The 12,969-nt window shown below is 61.5% G+C and overlaps 1 protein-coding gene across 2 annotated transcripts; it reads right to left on the bottom strand.

Moving 5' to 3' along the window:
- Nucleotides 1–1,181: 1,181 nt before the first annotated feature.
- On the bottom strand, nt 1,182–10,337 carry OGFR (opioid growth factor receptor). Of its 2 annotated transcripts, XM_054468036.2 has the most exons (8): nt 10,319–10,337; nt 9,764–9,969; nt 7,146–7,214; nt 6,436–6,514; nt 5,113–5,191; nt 4,249–4,315; nt 3,209–3,357; nt 1,182–2,584 (listed from the first exon to the last, which is right to left on the bottom strand). In XM_054468036.2, the coding sequence occupies exons 2-8, from the start codon at nt 9,944–9,946 to the stop codon at nt 1,528–1,530; spliced, it is 1,683 nt and encodes a 560-aa protein (XP_054324011.1). In that variant the 5' UTR covers nt 9,947–9,969; nt 10,319–10,337; the 3' UTR covers nt 1,182–1,527. The 2 variants fall into 2 exon arrangements, with proteins under 2 accessions (XP_054324011.1, XP_054324012.1); XM_054468037.2 differs by lacking the exon at nt 10,319–10,337 and having other exon boundaries at nt 7,146–7,209; nt 9,764–10,000.
- Between the last annotated feature and the right edge of the window lie 2,632 nt (nt 10,338–12,969).

The raw sequence follows: 12,969 nt of genomic DNA, 5'->3' as shown, positions 1-12,969 counted from the left end.
TTGGTGTCCCCCCCCGAACCACCTTCAAGCCCCTCAAAAAACCACCCCCAGCTCCAGGCAGATCCTAGGCAGAGGGTGAGCACTGTCAGAGCTCAGCCTCCCCCAGCTCACCTCTGAGTGGGGCAGAGCCTCCTGCTGCCCGCCTGTTGTGGGTCATCACTCTCCCTGAAGCCCTGGTTGGCTGGCCAGCACTGCCTGCTGTCCCCAGGTGCCCACCGCCAGGCATCAGCCCCCAGGGCTGCTCCAACAGGCTCCTCACTTCAGGCACTGATTTCCACCGACTCCAGCCCCACAACAGCCTGAACTGGGGATGCTGGATCTGCTGAGCGCTGCCCCAGTGACTGCATTTCTAGCCCTATGTCCAGCTCACTGCCTCAGTTTCCCTCCATGGCAGGAATTCTCTCACTGAGCCACACTTGAGGCACCAGGGGTCCCACAGCTTCCCCACCCAGCTCTGGGGGATTATTGAACCTGGGGTGTCTCCTCCCAGTGACTTCCAGCTTGTGTATCCGGTGCCACCAGATGGGAGCTGGGCATTTTCCCTGAAGTGGTACCAGGGTCTACAGCTTTAACCCTCCCACCGAGGGGTGCCCCGGCTCTGCCCTGCCCTTCATTGAGCAAAGACAAGTGTCCGGCCCCTCCTCTGAGGCCCTACAAAAAACCCCTTACCCTGCTGATGTAGAAATGTAGGTGAACCGGGAAGGGGGGGGTCCTGGCCCAGGGTGACAAGGGCAGACTGCAGGGAGGGACTGCCCTGGGGGCGCACCTGGCTCCACCAGACCTGAGAGTACTGCCAAGCCTGCCCAAGGCACAGCAGCACGTCCCGGATCACAGCAGGCAGCAAGGCCTGGTCCAGACCCCACCATGCACAAGCATTGCCCCAGTCAACCCCAGGGGAATCCCCAGACTCATCTTGAACAGGTGGCAAAAGCCTGCTGAGGGACCTCGGTTCCACCTTCAGAGGCTCTGAGAGGCTGCAGCCTGCCCACCTGTGCATGCCTGTGTGCACTGTGTGGCCAAGTGGGTGTGTAGGGAGGGCTGTGCCACTACTCTGCCCCCACAGGCACCTGGTGGAGCAATGTGAGGCGGTAGCCGGGCCAGGCCACTGGAGCCTGGTGGGACATCAGCTGTGACACCAGCCCTACCAGCCACACAACAGGACCCCGGCCCATACCAAAGACTCAAAGTCAAACGAGTTTATTCAGAAAAGGCCTTGCTTGGCACCAGACTAAGAAAAGCAGCCCTGCCCACCGCCCCCACCAGAAGGATCAATTTACAAAGACAGGGGTGCAGGGGGAGCTGGGTGGGGAAGACACAGCCAGGCCAGGAGGCTTCTGCAGGCCTTGGCCTTCCCTGAGGGCCTCGCAGCTTCTGGTGGCTGCTATAGTGGCCCCACAGGAGGCCAGCACTGCGGGTCATGGGTCACGGGTCACGAGCAGAGCCTGAGGGGAGCCCGCAGCAGCTCCGGAGGCCCCGGCCCCTGCAGCAGGGCCAGGAGGGCCAAGACGCCGACGGGCACTCCTTTCCTTAAGGCTTCCCAGATTTGGCAGAAGGCTCCACCTCTGCGTCCTGCACCTCTGCTGCCTCCCCTGCCGTGGCTGGCTCGTCCCCTGCAGGTCCTGCCAGGCTGGGGCCTGGGGTCTCCGATGGGCTCCCAGGGGTACCTTCTTTGGGCCCTGTTCGACCTTCTGTGTCCTCAACCCCGTTCTCACTGTGTCCAGCCTTGGGGTGCCCCGATGGGGCAGGGGACCCGGCAAGGCCCAAGGTCTGGGCACCACCACTGGCCACCGCAGCACTGTCCCCAGCACCCTCATCCACCTTCCTCCGCTTCCTCACCTTGTCGGCCACCCTGGCCCCCAGGGGTTGGCGGCAGGGCTGCACTGCCTCCCCAGGGTCCTGACCGCCCACTTCCTGGGTCCCCGTCCTGAGGCTGCCCTGGCTGAGGGCGCACCCCTCCAAGTTCAGAGCGATCTTCTCCACCTCTGAGGCACTCTGAGGGCTGGGCTCTGTGGGCGGCTGCTCCCGCCGGCTCAGCTCGAGCTTCCTCTTCTTGCTCTCTTTGGGGCTTAGGGACTCCGGCCCATCTTCCCCGTGGCCCCCTGCCTCATCCCACTGGCTCCTCTCCAGGGGTCCCACATCCTGGGGCTCCACATTCCGTGGCTGGGGCCCCTCGTCCACCCTGCCCCCACGCTTGCTATGCTCTGGCCCACAGGTCCGACCCTGGGTGCTGGCCTCGTGGTCGGGGTCCCTGGGGCTTCCTTCCTCCTCCACCTTCCTGGAGCCCTTGAGCGGACGGGGCAGAGAGCCGGGCTTGAACCTCCGCAGCTTGTCTTGGGGCCCCCAGACGAACTTGCAGCGGGGCCGGAAGTGCTCCCAGGCGAAGTGCACCAGCTGGCGGCGCTGGTGTCGGCAGCGCACAGCGAACATGAAGTAGTCGAGGGCACTCTGCCGCACACCTGGCAGCTCCCGCCGCACCAGCGTCTCCTCCAGGAAGAAGCGGACCAGCGGCGCCTGGAAGTGCTCGAGACCCAGCTCACCCAGCGACTTGAGGATGCGTGTGATGCGGAGGTTGTTGTGGCTGCGCCTGCGGGAGGTCCGGGTCAGCAGAGGTCAATGGCCGGGGCCCCTCCTGCTGGGCTGCACCCTGCCCTGGCCTCTGCCCTCCCACCCAGCTCCACGAAGTCTCCCCACCCTGGCCCACGATTCAGTCTCTCTCTTCAGTTGCCTCCCTGGGCCCAGGGGAGGACTCACGCCATCCCTGTGAAAATGTCCTGTGGGCCCTAGACACATGGGGGTTGGGGGCATGCTGACACATCACCTAGAGAGTGGCTGTACCCCGAGTCCCCCTGGTGGGGAGGAGCTGGCTGGATGAGAGCCACAAGGGGCCCCTCCAGGGTACAGGGGCCTCGAACACCCTGTGAGAGCTGGCTGTACCGCCTGCAGGTTCTCCATCACCCCTGCTTGCTTCTCTATGCGGACTGCCACCTCCTGGGTGCAGGAACAGCATTCTTTACCTTCTCACCAACCCTATCGGGGAGGGACCGCCCGGCTCTACAGGCGGCAAGGAGGGGGCTCAGGGCCTTGGTCCATTGCCCAAATGGCCCTGGAGTTCTTCGTCTGCAGCAGCGCTCTGTGACCTGCCCGAAACCTGATGTGGCCCCCTGTTCTGTGCCAGGGGTGGGGGTGGGCGGGAGCAGCCTGGCCTCACCAGTTCAGGTTCTGGAAGCGCTTCTGGTAGTTCTGTGCTCGGCCCACCGTGCCCGTGCCTCGGTCCTCCAGCCGGATCCCGTAGAAGCCCAGCATGAGCTCGTAGGCCCGGACAAGCCGCTCCTGGATCTCCCGGGAGCTTTTAAACACCTGGAAAAGACCCCCTTGGAGAGCTCAGGCACCATCCCTGAAGTCCCGGTTCCCAGGCATGTGGGGGTGGCCGTGGGTCCCGACTCACTCAGAGGCCTGGACTAGACAGACAGACAGACATTTATTTAGAGACAGAGTCTTGCTCTGTTGCCCAGGCTGGAGTGCAATGGGCGACCTCAGTCACTGCAACCTCTGCCTCCTGAGTAGCTGGGATTACAGGTGCCTGCCACCACGCCTGGCTAATTTTTTTCTATTTCTAGTAGAAAAGGGGTTTTGTCACGTTGGCTAGGCTGGTCTCAAACTCCTGATCTCAGGTGATCCACCCGCCTCAGCCTCCCAAAGTGCTGGAATACAAACGTGAGCCACAGCGCCTAGCCTGGACTCAGACTTTTAGGGTAAAGTGACAAGAGACACACTCATGCCTTCATCTCTCCTCTGAGCTGCTCCGAGCTCTCGCCAGGGCCTGAGGCTGCTGCCCTCCCCCAAGAGGAAGTTGCCGGCCATGGGAAAGCGCCAGGAGGGGTCCCTCAGCTCTCTAAGTCCCTGCATCCCTCAGGGGCAGCTTCCACACTTGGGTGACCCCATTCCAGCCTACACCAGTTGTGAGACAGGCAGGTTCCGCCACTGAAGGTCTCTCAGGGGCTCAGCCCCAGACTCCCGCATGGGGACAAACAGCCTTGGAAATTGAGTTTCTCTAGATGCCTGGTGGGGTGAGGACCACTGGAGGGGCAAGCTCATCATACTGGAAGCTCTTTCGGCCCTTCTGCCTTCCAAGGGACCCCTGAGGGGGCACTAAATGCCTACTGTCAGAGGTGACCCCGTCTCTGCAGAGGCGTGGTTTGCCTAGGCCTCTCCATCTTCCCCTCCAGTCACAGCCAAGGCCTGGCTCACCTTGACCTCCCTGAGCGTGAGGGGCTTGGCATGCCAGTTCACTCCCGGTTCTCGCAGAGGAAACAGCCTGCAGGAGAAGAGATGCCCAGGCAAGGGGTGAGGAGAGCTGCTTCCAGCCCTTGGGCACGTGCTTGCTGTGTAGCCCGGGGCAGCTCCAGTCCTCTCACTCCAGGAGGGAGTGGCTAGGTGGAGGAGCGAGGGTGGGAGAGCTCAGCTGAGCGTGCGAGGGCCCAGGACAGGAGGTGTGTGGTGCATGAGCCACAGCCTGCGTGCTCAGCAGGACTAGGGAGATGACTCAGACAGCGAGGGGCCCTGCAGCCATCCAGCCCGGGTGGACCAGGGCCTTCCTTTCTACTCCTCACTCTTCCCTCTTGTGTTGTCACTCGTGACACGTCACACACCAGCAGAGGCTCCCTGTGGACGCCCAGCGAGCTGTCCCCAAGGCAGGGCATACTGTGTTTCCGGGGCCACACTGTGGGTCCCCAAGACGCCTGCCACGAGTCTCACCCCAGCACTACGCCACGACCCTGGCCCAGCTGAGTCGGACACGGGGGCCGCCCCTCGAGGCTCACTGAGGCCTCCTGGCACTAAGGCTGCCCCCTTCTCCTGTTTCAGGGAGCTTGTGTGCAGCTCTTCCTGTCTCCCTAGTCACCGAGCCCCCAGATTGGGGACAGACCTGAGCCTTCCCTCAGCGGCCCTTGCACGTCCAGTAATGTCCACCCGTGTAATGTGGACACCAGCTTCCAGGAAGGACAGGGAGTGCTCGGTCCATGCCAGGAAGCAGCGTGGGGAGGGCTCCTGCCTGGGAGGGCCCTCCCTCTGTGGCCTCACCAAACCCCCATCCTCCCATCGTCTCCAACTCACCACTGGATGTAGGAGTGATTGTCCTCAAGGAGGTCATAGTTGTCCGTCCAGTTCTGAAGAATGTCCTCAATGAAACAGCCTGGGAGCCCCATAGGGACAAGTCAGCTGTGGCAGCCACGCTGCCCGTGCTCAGGAGGATGGGGTGTGGGTGGGGGACATAAGGAGAGAGTGCTGCCAGCAGCTTCCCCAAGCTATTCCTCGCCCTTGTCTCCTGAGGCTCTTCAGGGTGCTAAGCTCAGCGGGGCTGCCCATCCCTCCTCCGATGCACAGCCCTTGCCCTGCTGCCATCTGTGAACTGGACCCTTGTTGCTGGCTGGCGGCAAACCCGAGTGAGAGCCTCGAAGGTCCCTCTAGGGGAACCAGTGGTCCTCGACCAGGACCTGTCTGTACAGGAGGGGGCCTCAGTGCCTCCTGCAAAAGCGTGGCCTATCGGCCACAGAAATCTGTCCTCAAACAGCCCCCAGCTGAACCCAACCCCATGATGTGGCAGGCAGGCACAGTCTCCTGAGATGGGGGCCTGATAGTATTTTGTGCAGCCACCCAGTCTCTGTTTCACGTTGCAGCCCTGGCACATGCATAAACAGGTGTGGGCATGTGCCCGTGAAGCTTTACTGACACTAAAATTTTAATTTCTTATAATATCAAAGTAATACAACACTATTTTTTTTTTTTTTGAGACACAGTCTCATTCTGTTGCCCAGGCTGGAGGGCACTGGCGTGATCTCGGCTCACTGCAACCGCCACCTCCCAAGTTCAAGCGATTCTCCTGCCTCAGCCTCCTGAGTAGCTGGGACTACAGGCGCACACTACCACACCTGGCTAATTTTTTTTGTATTTTTAGTAGAGACGGGGTTTCACCATATTGGCCAGGCTGGTTTTGAACTCATGACTTTGTGATCCACCCGCCTTGGCCTCCCAAAGTGCTGGGATTACAAGCGTGAGCCACCAGGCCCGGCCTCTACTTTAATTTTTTCCAACCATTTAAAAATATAAAAACTATCCTTAGCTCGTTGGTTTACATGTGGCTTTCATGAGGTCGTGGAGGAGTTCAGTAGTTTTGATAGAGACCGTGTGGCCTGAGAAGCTGCAGATATTCAGTCTCTGGCTCTTTACAGAGTTAGCCCACCCCGACCCAAACACCACTGCGGAGATCCCAAGCTGGGGATCCTGGAGTCCCTCTGGCCGCCTCCAGGGGGCACTGTGGGGCTATTTGAAAGCTGTGGCCCTGGTAATCGCGGGGTACACCCCAAACCAGGCCCCAGTGGACCACCCCTGCCAGGCAAGGATGGAAATGCCAGCTGCCAGTGGTTGTGAGGCACCCACCGTTGGGCAGGAAGCGGATCTCATTTCTGTAGAAACTCAGGTTTGGCGTGTCCCCATTGCAGTCTCGTTCCACCAGATCCTGAAGACCCAGAGAAAGGGGACAGCAGGGATCCATCAGACACAAGCTGCCCTGGGGCCCTCCGTGCCTTTCGGGGAGGCACATCTGCAAACCTCCAGGCTGGCCCAAGACCCCAAGAGCCCGCCTGGCTCCTCACTCTGCAGGTGGGGGCCAGAGGACAGCAGCTGCCTCCAAGCCTCAGGGACCCCCCTTCCCCATCTCGCCAGCCAGGCCAGGCCTGGCAGGTCCCCTCCTCAGCACCCTGAAGGCAGCACAGGGGTTTCCGTGATTCAGGGGTGTGGAGGGTAATGGCTGAGGACAACCTACAGGAGACAGGGCTGGCATAGGGGTGGAGTGCCGTGTGGGCAGTATCACGGACCCCACACGTGTGCATCACGAGGCTGGCACTATGGCCACGTTTGCAAGGCGACGGTGTGCTGAAGCTCAGAAAAGTAGGGAGACGCCCCCGGTCTCCCATGAGAGGGGAAGGGCAGCGCTCTGAATCTACACCAGGCTGTGCCCCAGGCAGGGTCCTGCCCAGAACTGTGGCCCTGGCGCAGCAAGCCAGGCCGGCCTTCCAGCAGAACCCGGGACATTCTGCCTGAGAAGAGCAGCTGGCGGGAGGGTTCTGTGTCCCGGGGCAGGTACGTACCGGGTAGTTGTGCCGGTACCTACACATGTCCCTCGTGGCTCGCCAGTTTCGGGACCCTGTCATTCTGGACTGGGAAGAAAAGAGATGGGATTAGGACCCCCATGGGAGATCCTCAAGTGAGCCCCCACCGTGGAGAGGGCTGAAGGGCCTGGGCCAGCTGCCAAAGAGCTGTCTTTAAAGGGCGGGGGCTTCATGGCTCCTCCCTCTCATTCTCCCGCCCTGACTCTTTTTTGGGGGTTCCCAGTGGGGCAGACTTGGGCCTCAGTAACGCATCCCAATACCCTGCACAGAACCAGAGAGGGCTGCGGTAGCCAGGTGGGGGCCTGCTCCTTCTCTAGGCCCCTTTGGGACTCCTGGCTTCCACCTTAGGGTGGCCCCTGGCTGACATGCACCTCCCCTGGGGTGTGGCCCTGACCCTCTCCTCCTCCTAGGCCTGCTGGCCACCCCCATCCTGGCTTTAGCCTCTGTTCTGTGCCCCTAGAGACTCCCCCTGCTTTGTACTCTAAAGTCAACAGGCTGTGTTCTTGGGGGCAGTGGCCTTACCACCTGTAGCCTCAGGAGGTGACCCAGGTGTTTCTGGCAGGGTCTAATGAATGAATGCCCCTTCCCTGCTCAACCCCACGCCTCACTGGCCACGGTGAGGTCAGGCCCTGAGTCTCCAGCCTCCAGCCCTGTCTGGTGATGGCTTCTCAGCAAGATGTCAGGTTCCCTTGATGCCCCAAGCCCTTCAGCCCCCATCTCTGCAGGCCAAGCATCATGAGGCTGAGCAAAGGGCCGGAAGTACCTAGTGATGAGGATGCTGGGACACAGCCCTGACCTTGTGATGAGGGTGGGGGGCCTGGGGCTGAGCCCCGCTCAGTGGGTAGGGCAGGAATGGGCGTATTTGTCCAGGGCAACAATTGGGACCCAGGATCCTGGGGGAGTGCTAGAAGGGGGGTTGGGAGGACCGGTCAGCCACTGTATCCCCCTGGCTCCCCGCTGAGCTCCAGCTGGGACCTGGCGTTGCCTCTCTGCCTGATCTTTCTTTCTTATTTTTTCCCCCCCGAGATGGAGCTTCATGCAATCTCCACTCACTGCAACCTCCACCTCCCAGGAGATCTCCACTCACTGCAACCTCCACCTCCCAGGCAATCTCCACTCACTGCAACCTCCACCTCCCAGGTTTAAGCGATTCTCCTGCTTCAACCTCTCGAGTAGCTGGGATTACAGGTGCCCATCACCACGCCTAGCTAATTTTGTATTTTTAGTAGAGACACAGTTTCACCATGTTGGCCAGGCTAATCTTGGACTCCTGACTTCTGGTGATCCGACTGCCCCGGCCTCCAAAAGTGCTGGGATTACAGGCCTGAGCCACTGCCACCGGCCTCTCGGGCTGATTTCTCAACAGGGCCGCTGGTGTGGTTCTCTCACCCCGCCTGGCCATCAGTTTCTACTTCTCCTTCCTGGGGCCAGCGGGAGCCTCCCTGGGTCAGTTCTGGAAGCTGGGTCCTGACTGGATGTGGCCACACAGTCAGCCCACAGGTGCATACATGACACTGCCCAGGAAAACGTGAAACAGTCCCGCCAGGGTCCAGTGCAAGCAGCTGGGGAGGCCTGAGGGGTCCGAAGGGGAAGGGGAGGGGCTTGTGGACAGAAACCACAGCAGCAGGCGGAGGGAAGCGCTCAGGGGTCACAGGCGCCTGGCAGGATTGTCAGGGCCTCTGAGCACCGCTTCAGGAGAGTGGCCCGAGGAACTCGTGAGGAAAGCCCGTCAGAGCCCACCCAGGGGTCACACCGTCCTGTGGGACAGAGCCAGACCCCACCCCCCTGCCCAGCCTGCCTGGCCGCTGTCCTCCCGGCGACAGGGCCGAGCCCCTCCGTGCCCTCTCACTGCCCACTCCACCATGGCCAGGCGGCAAAAGCAAACAGTGCCGGGTGCCAAGGGGAGAATCCACGCGGAGCCTACGGCGCGGAGTTCCAGACACTTCCCGGCCCTCCACAACCCCGGCAGCTCAGCTGGAAGGACGCTCCCAAATAAATCCCAGCTCCCCGACAGGGGGCCGGACTGCGACAGCGTGGCGTTCCCAGCGCGGCAACAAAAGTAACCCCGGCGATGACAGGCGCCCGGCGGTAACAAAAGTAACAAGCGGAGGCCCCGTCAGCCCGCCCCGGGCTCCCGCAGGTGCAGAAGCGAAGCCTCCGCGGCCAGACCCGGCCCGTGCTCCAGCCCCAGCCCCAGCCCCAGCCCCAGCCCCAGCCCCAGCCCCAGGCCCAGGCCGCGGGGCCTGCGCAGGAGCCGCCAGGAGACCGAGGCGCGGGCCCGAGGCGGGAGGGGTTCCATCGGGGGCGGCCACGGCGGCTGGAGGCGGGACGCGCCCGAGGCACCCCCGGGGGAAACGGCGCCCACACACGATGGGGCCCGGGAGGCTCAGCGCCGCTGTCACCCACGCGCGGCCCCCGCACTTCCCCGCCAGGCCCTGGGGCTGGGGGTCGGCGGGTCTGGGGTGGGGTCCCCGGGGCTGCGGGAGCTCCAGGAGGCTCCGGGTGTCTCCGCCCGGGAGAGGGGAGGGTCTCCCGTCCACGCAGCCGGGCGGGGGGCGCCGGGGACCCCAGGCCTCTTCCGCGCCGCGGGGCCGCACCTGGAGCGAGCTGGGCCGCGCCGCCCGCGGCTCCTCCGATTCCTCGTCCTCGTCGTCGTCCCCGTCCCCTGCGTCCGCGTCCCTCGCGCCGGCGGCCTCGCCGTCCTCGCAGTCCTCGTCCTCCGCGTCCTCCGCATCCTCCTCGTCCTCCTCCCAGGTGGAGTCGCAGTCGGGGTCGTCCATGCTCGGCGGCGGCGGGGCTCGCGCTGGAGGCGGAAGCGAAACCGAAAGCGGAGGACGCGCGGGGGGCGGGGCGGGGGCGGGGCGGGGGCGGGGCGGGAGCGGCCCAGGCCCCGCCCACGTCCGCGCGCAACGCCCCTCCCTCCCCGGGACGCCCGCCCCCGCGCCCCTCCCTCCCCCGAGAATCCCCCAACGTCCGCCCGGGAGGATGCAGCTCGCAGAACGCCCACCCCCACCCCGCGATGCCCACCCGGGAGGATTCGCCCCACCCCGTCTCGCAAGGATGCCCGCCCTAGGGGATCCTCCCTCCCGAAAATGTCCCCAGAGCCTGCCCGACCCCCAGAGGACGGTCTCCCCGCAAGATGAGCCGGGTACCTCGGAAGGATGTCTTCCCGACGATGACCTCCCAGCAGGATTCTCTCCCCGGAGGATGCCTGTCCCGCAGAGAATCCCCTCTTCCAGGAGTATTTCTGTCCCCCAAGAGAAATCCCCCCAGAGGATGTCCCCATCAGAAGAATGTCCCCTGGAGGATAACCCCCGGAGGGGCCACGTGTCCACAGGGGCCTCTCTCCCTAAGCTGGGTGTGTAGGGGTCTCTGTCCTTCTGCTGCGAGCTGGGGGCCTTACTCAGCTCCTGGAAGCTGCTGGCGGACCCCTGTCCCTCCATAGGCAGTGCAAAGCACGGCCATTTTCTCTTTGAAGCCACCAGGGGAGTCTTTCTCTTTAGGGTGCCGAGTCTTATATAACCAAGATGACATGGGCAAGCCGTGGCTTCCTTCACTTTTGCCATCTTCTCTCAGTTGTAAGAAGGCACTTAGGGGACAGGACCACACGAAGCCTGGGCCACCAGGAGGGTCACCCTGGGGACTGTTCAATACAGCTGATGCCAGTTCAGGGCCCTCTCTCTAAGCACTGGCAGATCTGGGGCAACACAAAGTCACTTTCACCTGCTGTTTCCCAGCACCGTGGGTCCCTTGCTCATCCACCTTTGACATCTGCTGGCAGATACATGGCAAGGTTGGTGACCTCTTGAAATAAAAATCAGGAGTGGCCATTCCAGATAAATTTCTTCTGTAACTGCTATACCACTTCATTTCAAAACATTTAGGTAAAACTAAATCTGGATTTTGGACTTGGCCATGAGGATAGCTCCTGGCAGAGTTGTCCCTGTAATGATGGTGGTGGAAAGGTGGAGCGGGCCCCAGCCCAGCCCCTAGGGGACACTGCCATCTCCTAGCCCTGCAGGCCTGCTGGGCCTGGGAACTGGTGACATTCCTTGTACTGTGTGCCAGGGACAGCCGTGAATGGAAGTCTTCCAATCCTGGCCACAAGTACAGGTTAAGGACCCTCTGGGTGCTGGGCCCTAATCTTTGCTGACCTGTTGACCATTGTTAGCAGGTGCAGTCTCACCTGGCTGGAACCTGTGGACATGCATCACACTTTCTTGAAACGACAGTGGTGATTCCCTGAAGTTCTGGGGCTCTGGACATTTCTGTAAATCAACTTACTGCAGTGACCACGGCAGGTTTCCCAGGGAGCCTGAGTGAGCTGCCTGACCTCCTTGTTAGATGATTTACAGGTGGGATCTGGTTACAGCATCAGAATAGACTGTGAGGTGGAGTCGGGGGGCTCTGATGGGGACATTGATGGGTGCGCTGGGTGGTTGTATAGGGTTTGGGTGATCTGAGACTTGGGTGGTCAGGCTGCCCCCTCCACTGCCCCAGAAAACAGAAAGACAAGCATACTGGGTGCTGACAACATTGTTCCAAGGGGACAGCATTCCCGCTGCTACCTACTGTCGGCAGGACTATAGAACCACTTCCCTAAAAAGAGTATTAGAGGCATTGTCCAACTTCTGTTTTACAAATATCACCACACTGAATTGCTTCTTTACAAATATCACCACACCAAATTGCTTCTTTAGTTGCTTTTGTGTCGTTTGTGTGTGTGTGTGTGTGCAGAGCTCATCTCGGGGGCACGCTAATCCAAGAAGTGCAGGAGCTGCTGCAGGGGACTGTGCAACAGAACTCCTTTTTCAGAGCGTCCTCTGCAGTCCAGTGACGCCCTGTGTGGCACGGCATTCCAGAAGGGTTTGCTGCTGAGACTGGGGAAAGGGGCTCTCTTTCTCTGTCACATACTCTCTCTCTCTCACATACACATACATGCACACACACACACAGAGCTCCCAGGCACCCAGGAAGGGCAATGGTCTCTGCACATGCAGTAGGTGATGTGCCCGGAGCAGGCTCTGCTCATAGCTAAGGAGCCCAGCAGAATTTTGTGTGGCTGGGAGCTTGGATTACAGCCTTCATATCTTCTCCAGGCAAGACCAGTGGCAGCCTCGTGATTTGGCCCAAGCATGCCCTGTCCTCAATCAACCAGCCAAGCAGGGAGCCTCGCTGCCAGTGCCCTGCAGCTCAGTATTTATTTGCTGCTATTTGGGGAGCAGTGGAACCCAATTGCCTTTCCCAGTCACCCCTGGGTCGCCCTGGGTGGGTCAGGCGGGGGAGTTCAGATCACTCCCACTCTCGGCCTTCACTGAGTCCCCACCCGCAGCTGCCAGCCATAGAGAAAATGACTCTGCGGCAGCAGGTGCTCTTGGGCCCTTGGTGTCCCAGGCACAGAGCCACTGCCGAGGCTTCCAGGCTCAACATCAGCGGCGGCTTCTGACCCATTCAGATCTTGTCCCGAGCGCACAGTGTACCACGTCTCGCCTCTACAGCAGCAGGTGCGTGAGCGTCCGTGCACGGGCCAGCCTCATGCCAGCTCTGTTTTCCTTTTCAGATTCAGGTGCAGTCTGCACCTTCTACATGACATGGTGGAGTATGCATTACATAAAGCCCCCAGGTTATAGACAGGACCCCTAGGGCCGGGAGAGGGTAAGTACAGCGCTGACCAGGACTTGAGGCCACATCGCCCTTGCCCTGACACTTGTGAATTTGACCTGGGCATCCCACCTGCCAGCAGAGCGTGAACTGGGCCTCCCCACAGGGAAGCCCTGAAGCCCCTGTGAGTCCATAAGGGCTG

This window comes from Pongo pygmaeus, chromosome 21 (genome assembly GCF_028885625.2).
Source record: "Pongo pygmaeus isolate AG05252 chromosome 21, NHGRI_mPonPyg2-v2.0_pri, whole genome shotgun sequence".
Lineage (NCBI taxonomy): Eukaryota > Metazoa > Chordata > Mammalia > Primates > Hominidae > Pongo > Pongo pygmaeus.
This window is presented reverse-complemented; position numbering and strand designations above follow the sequence as displayed.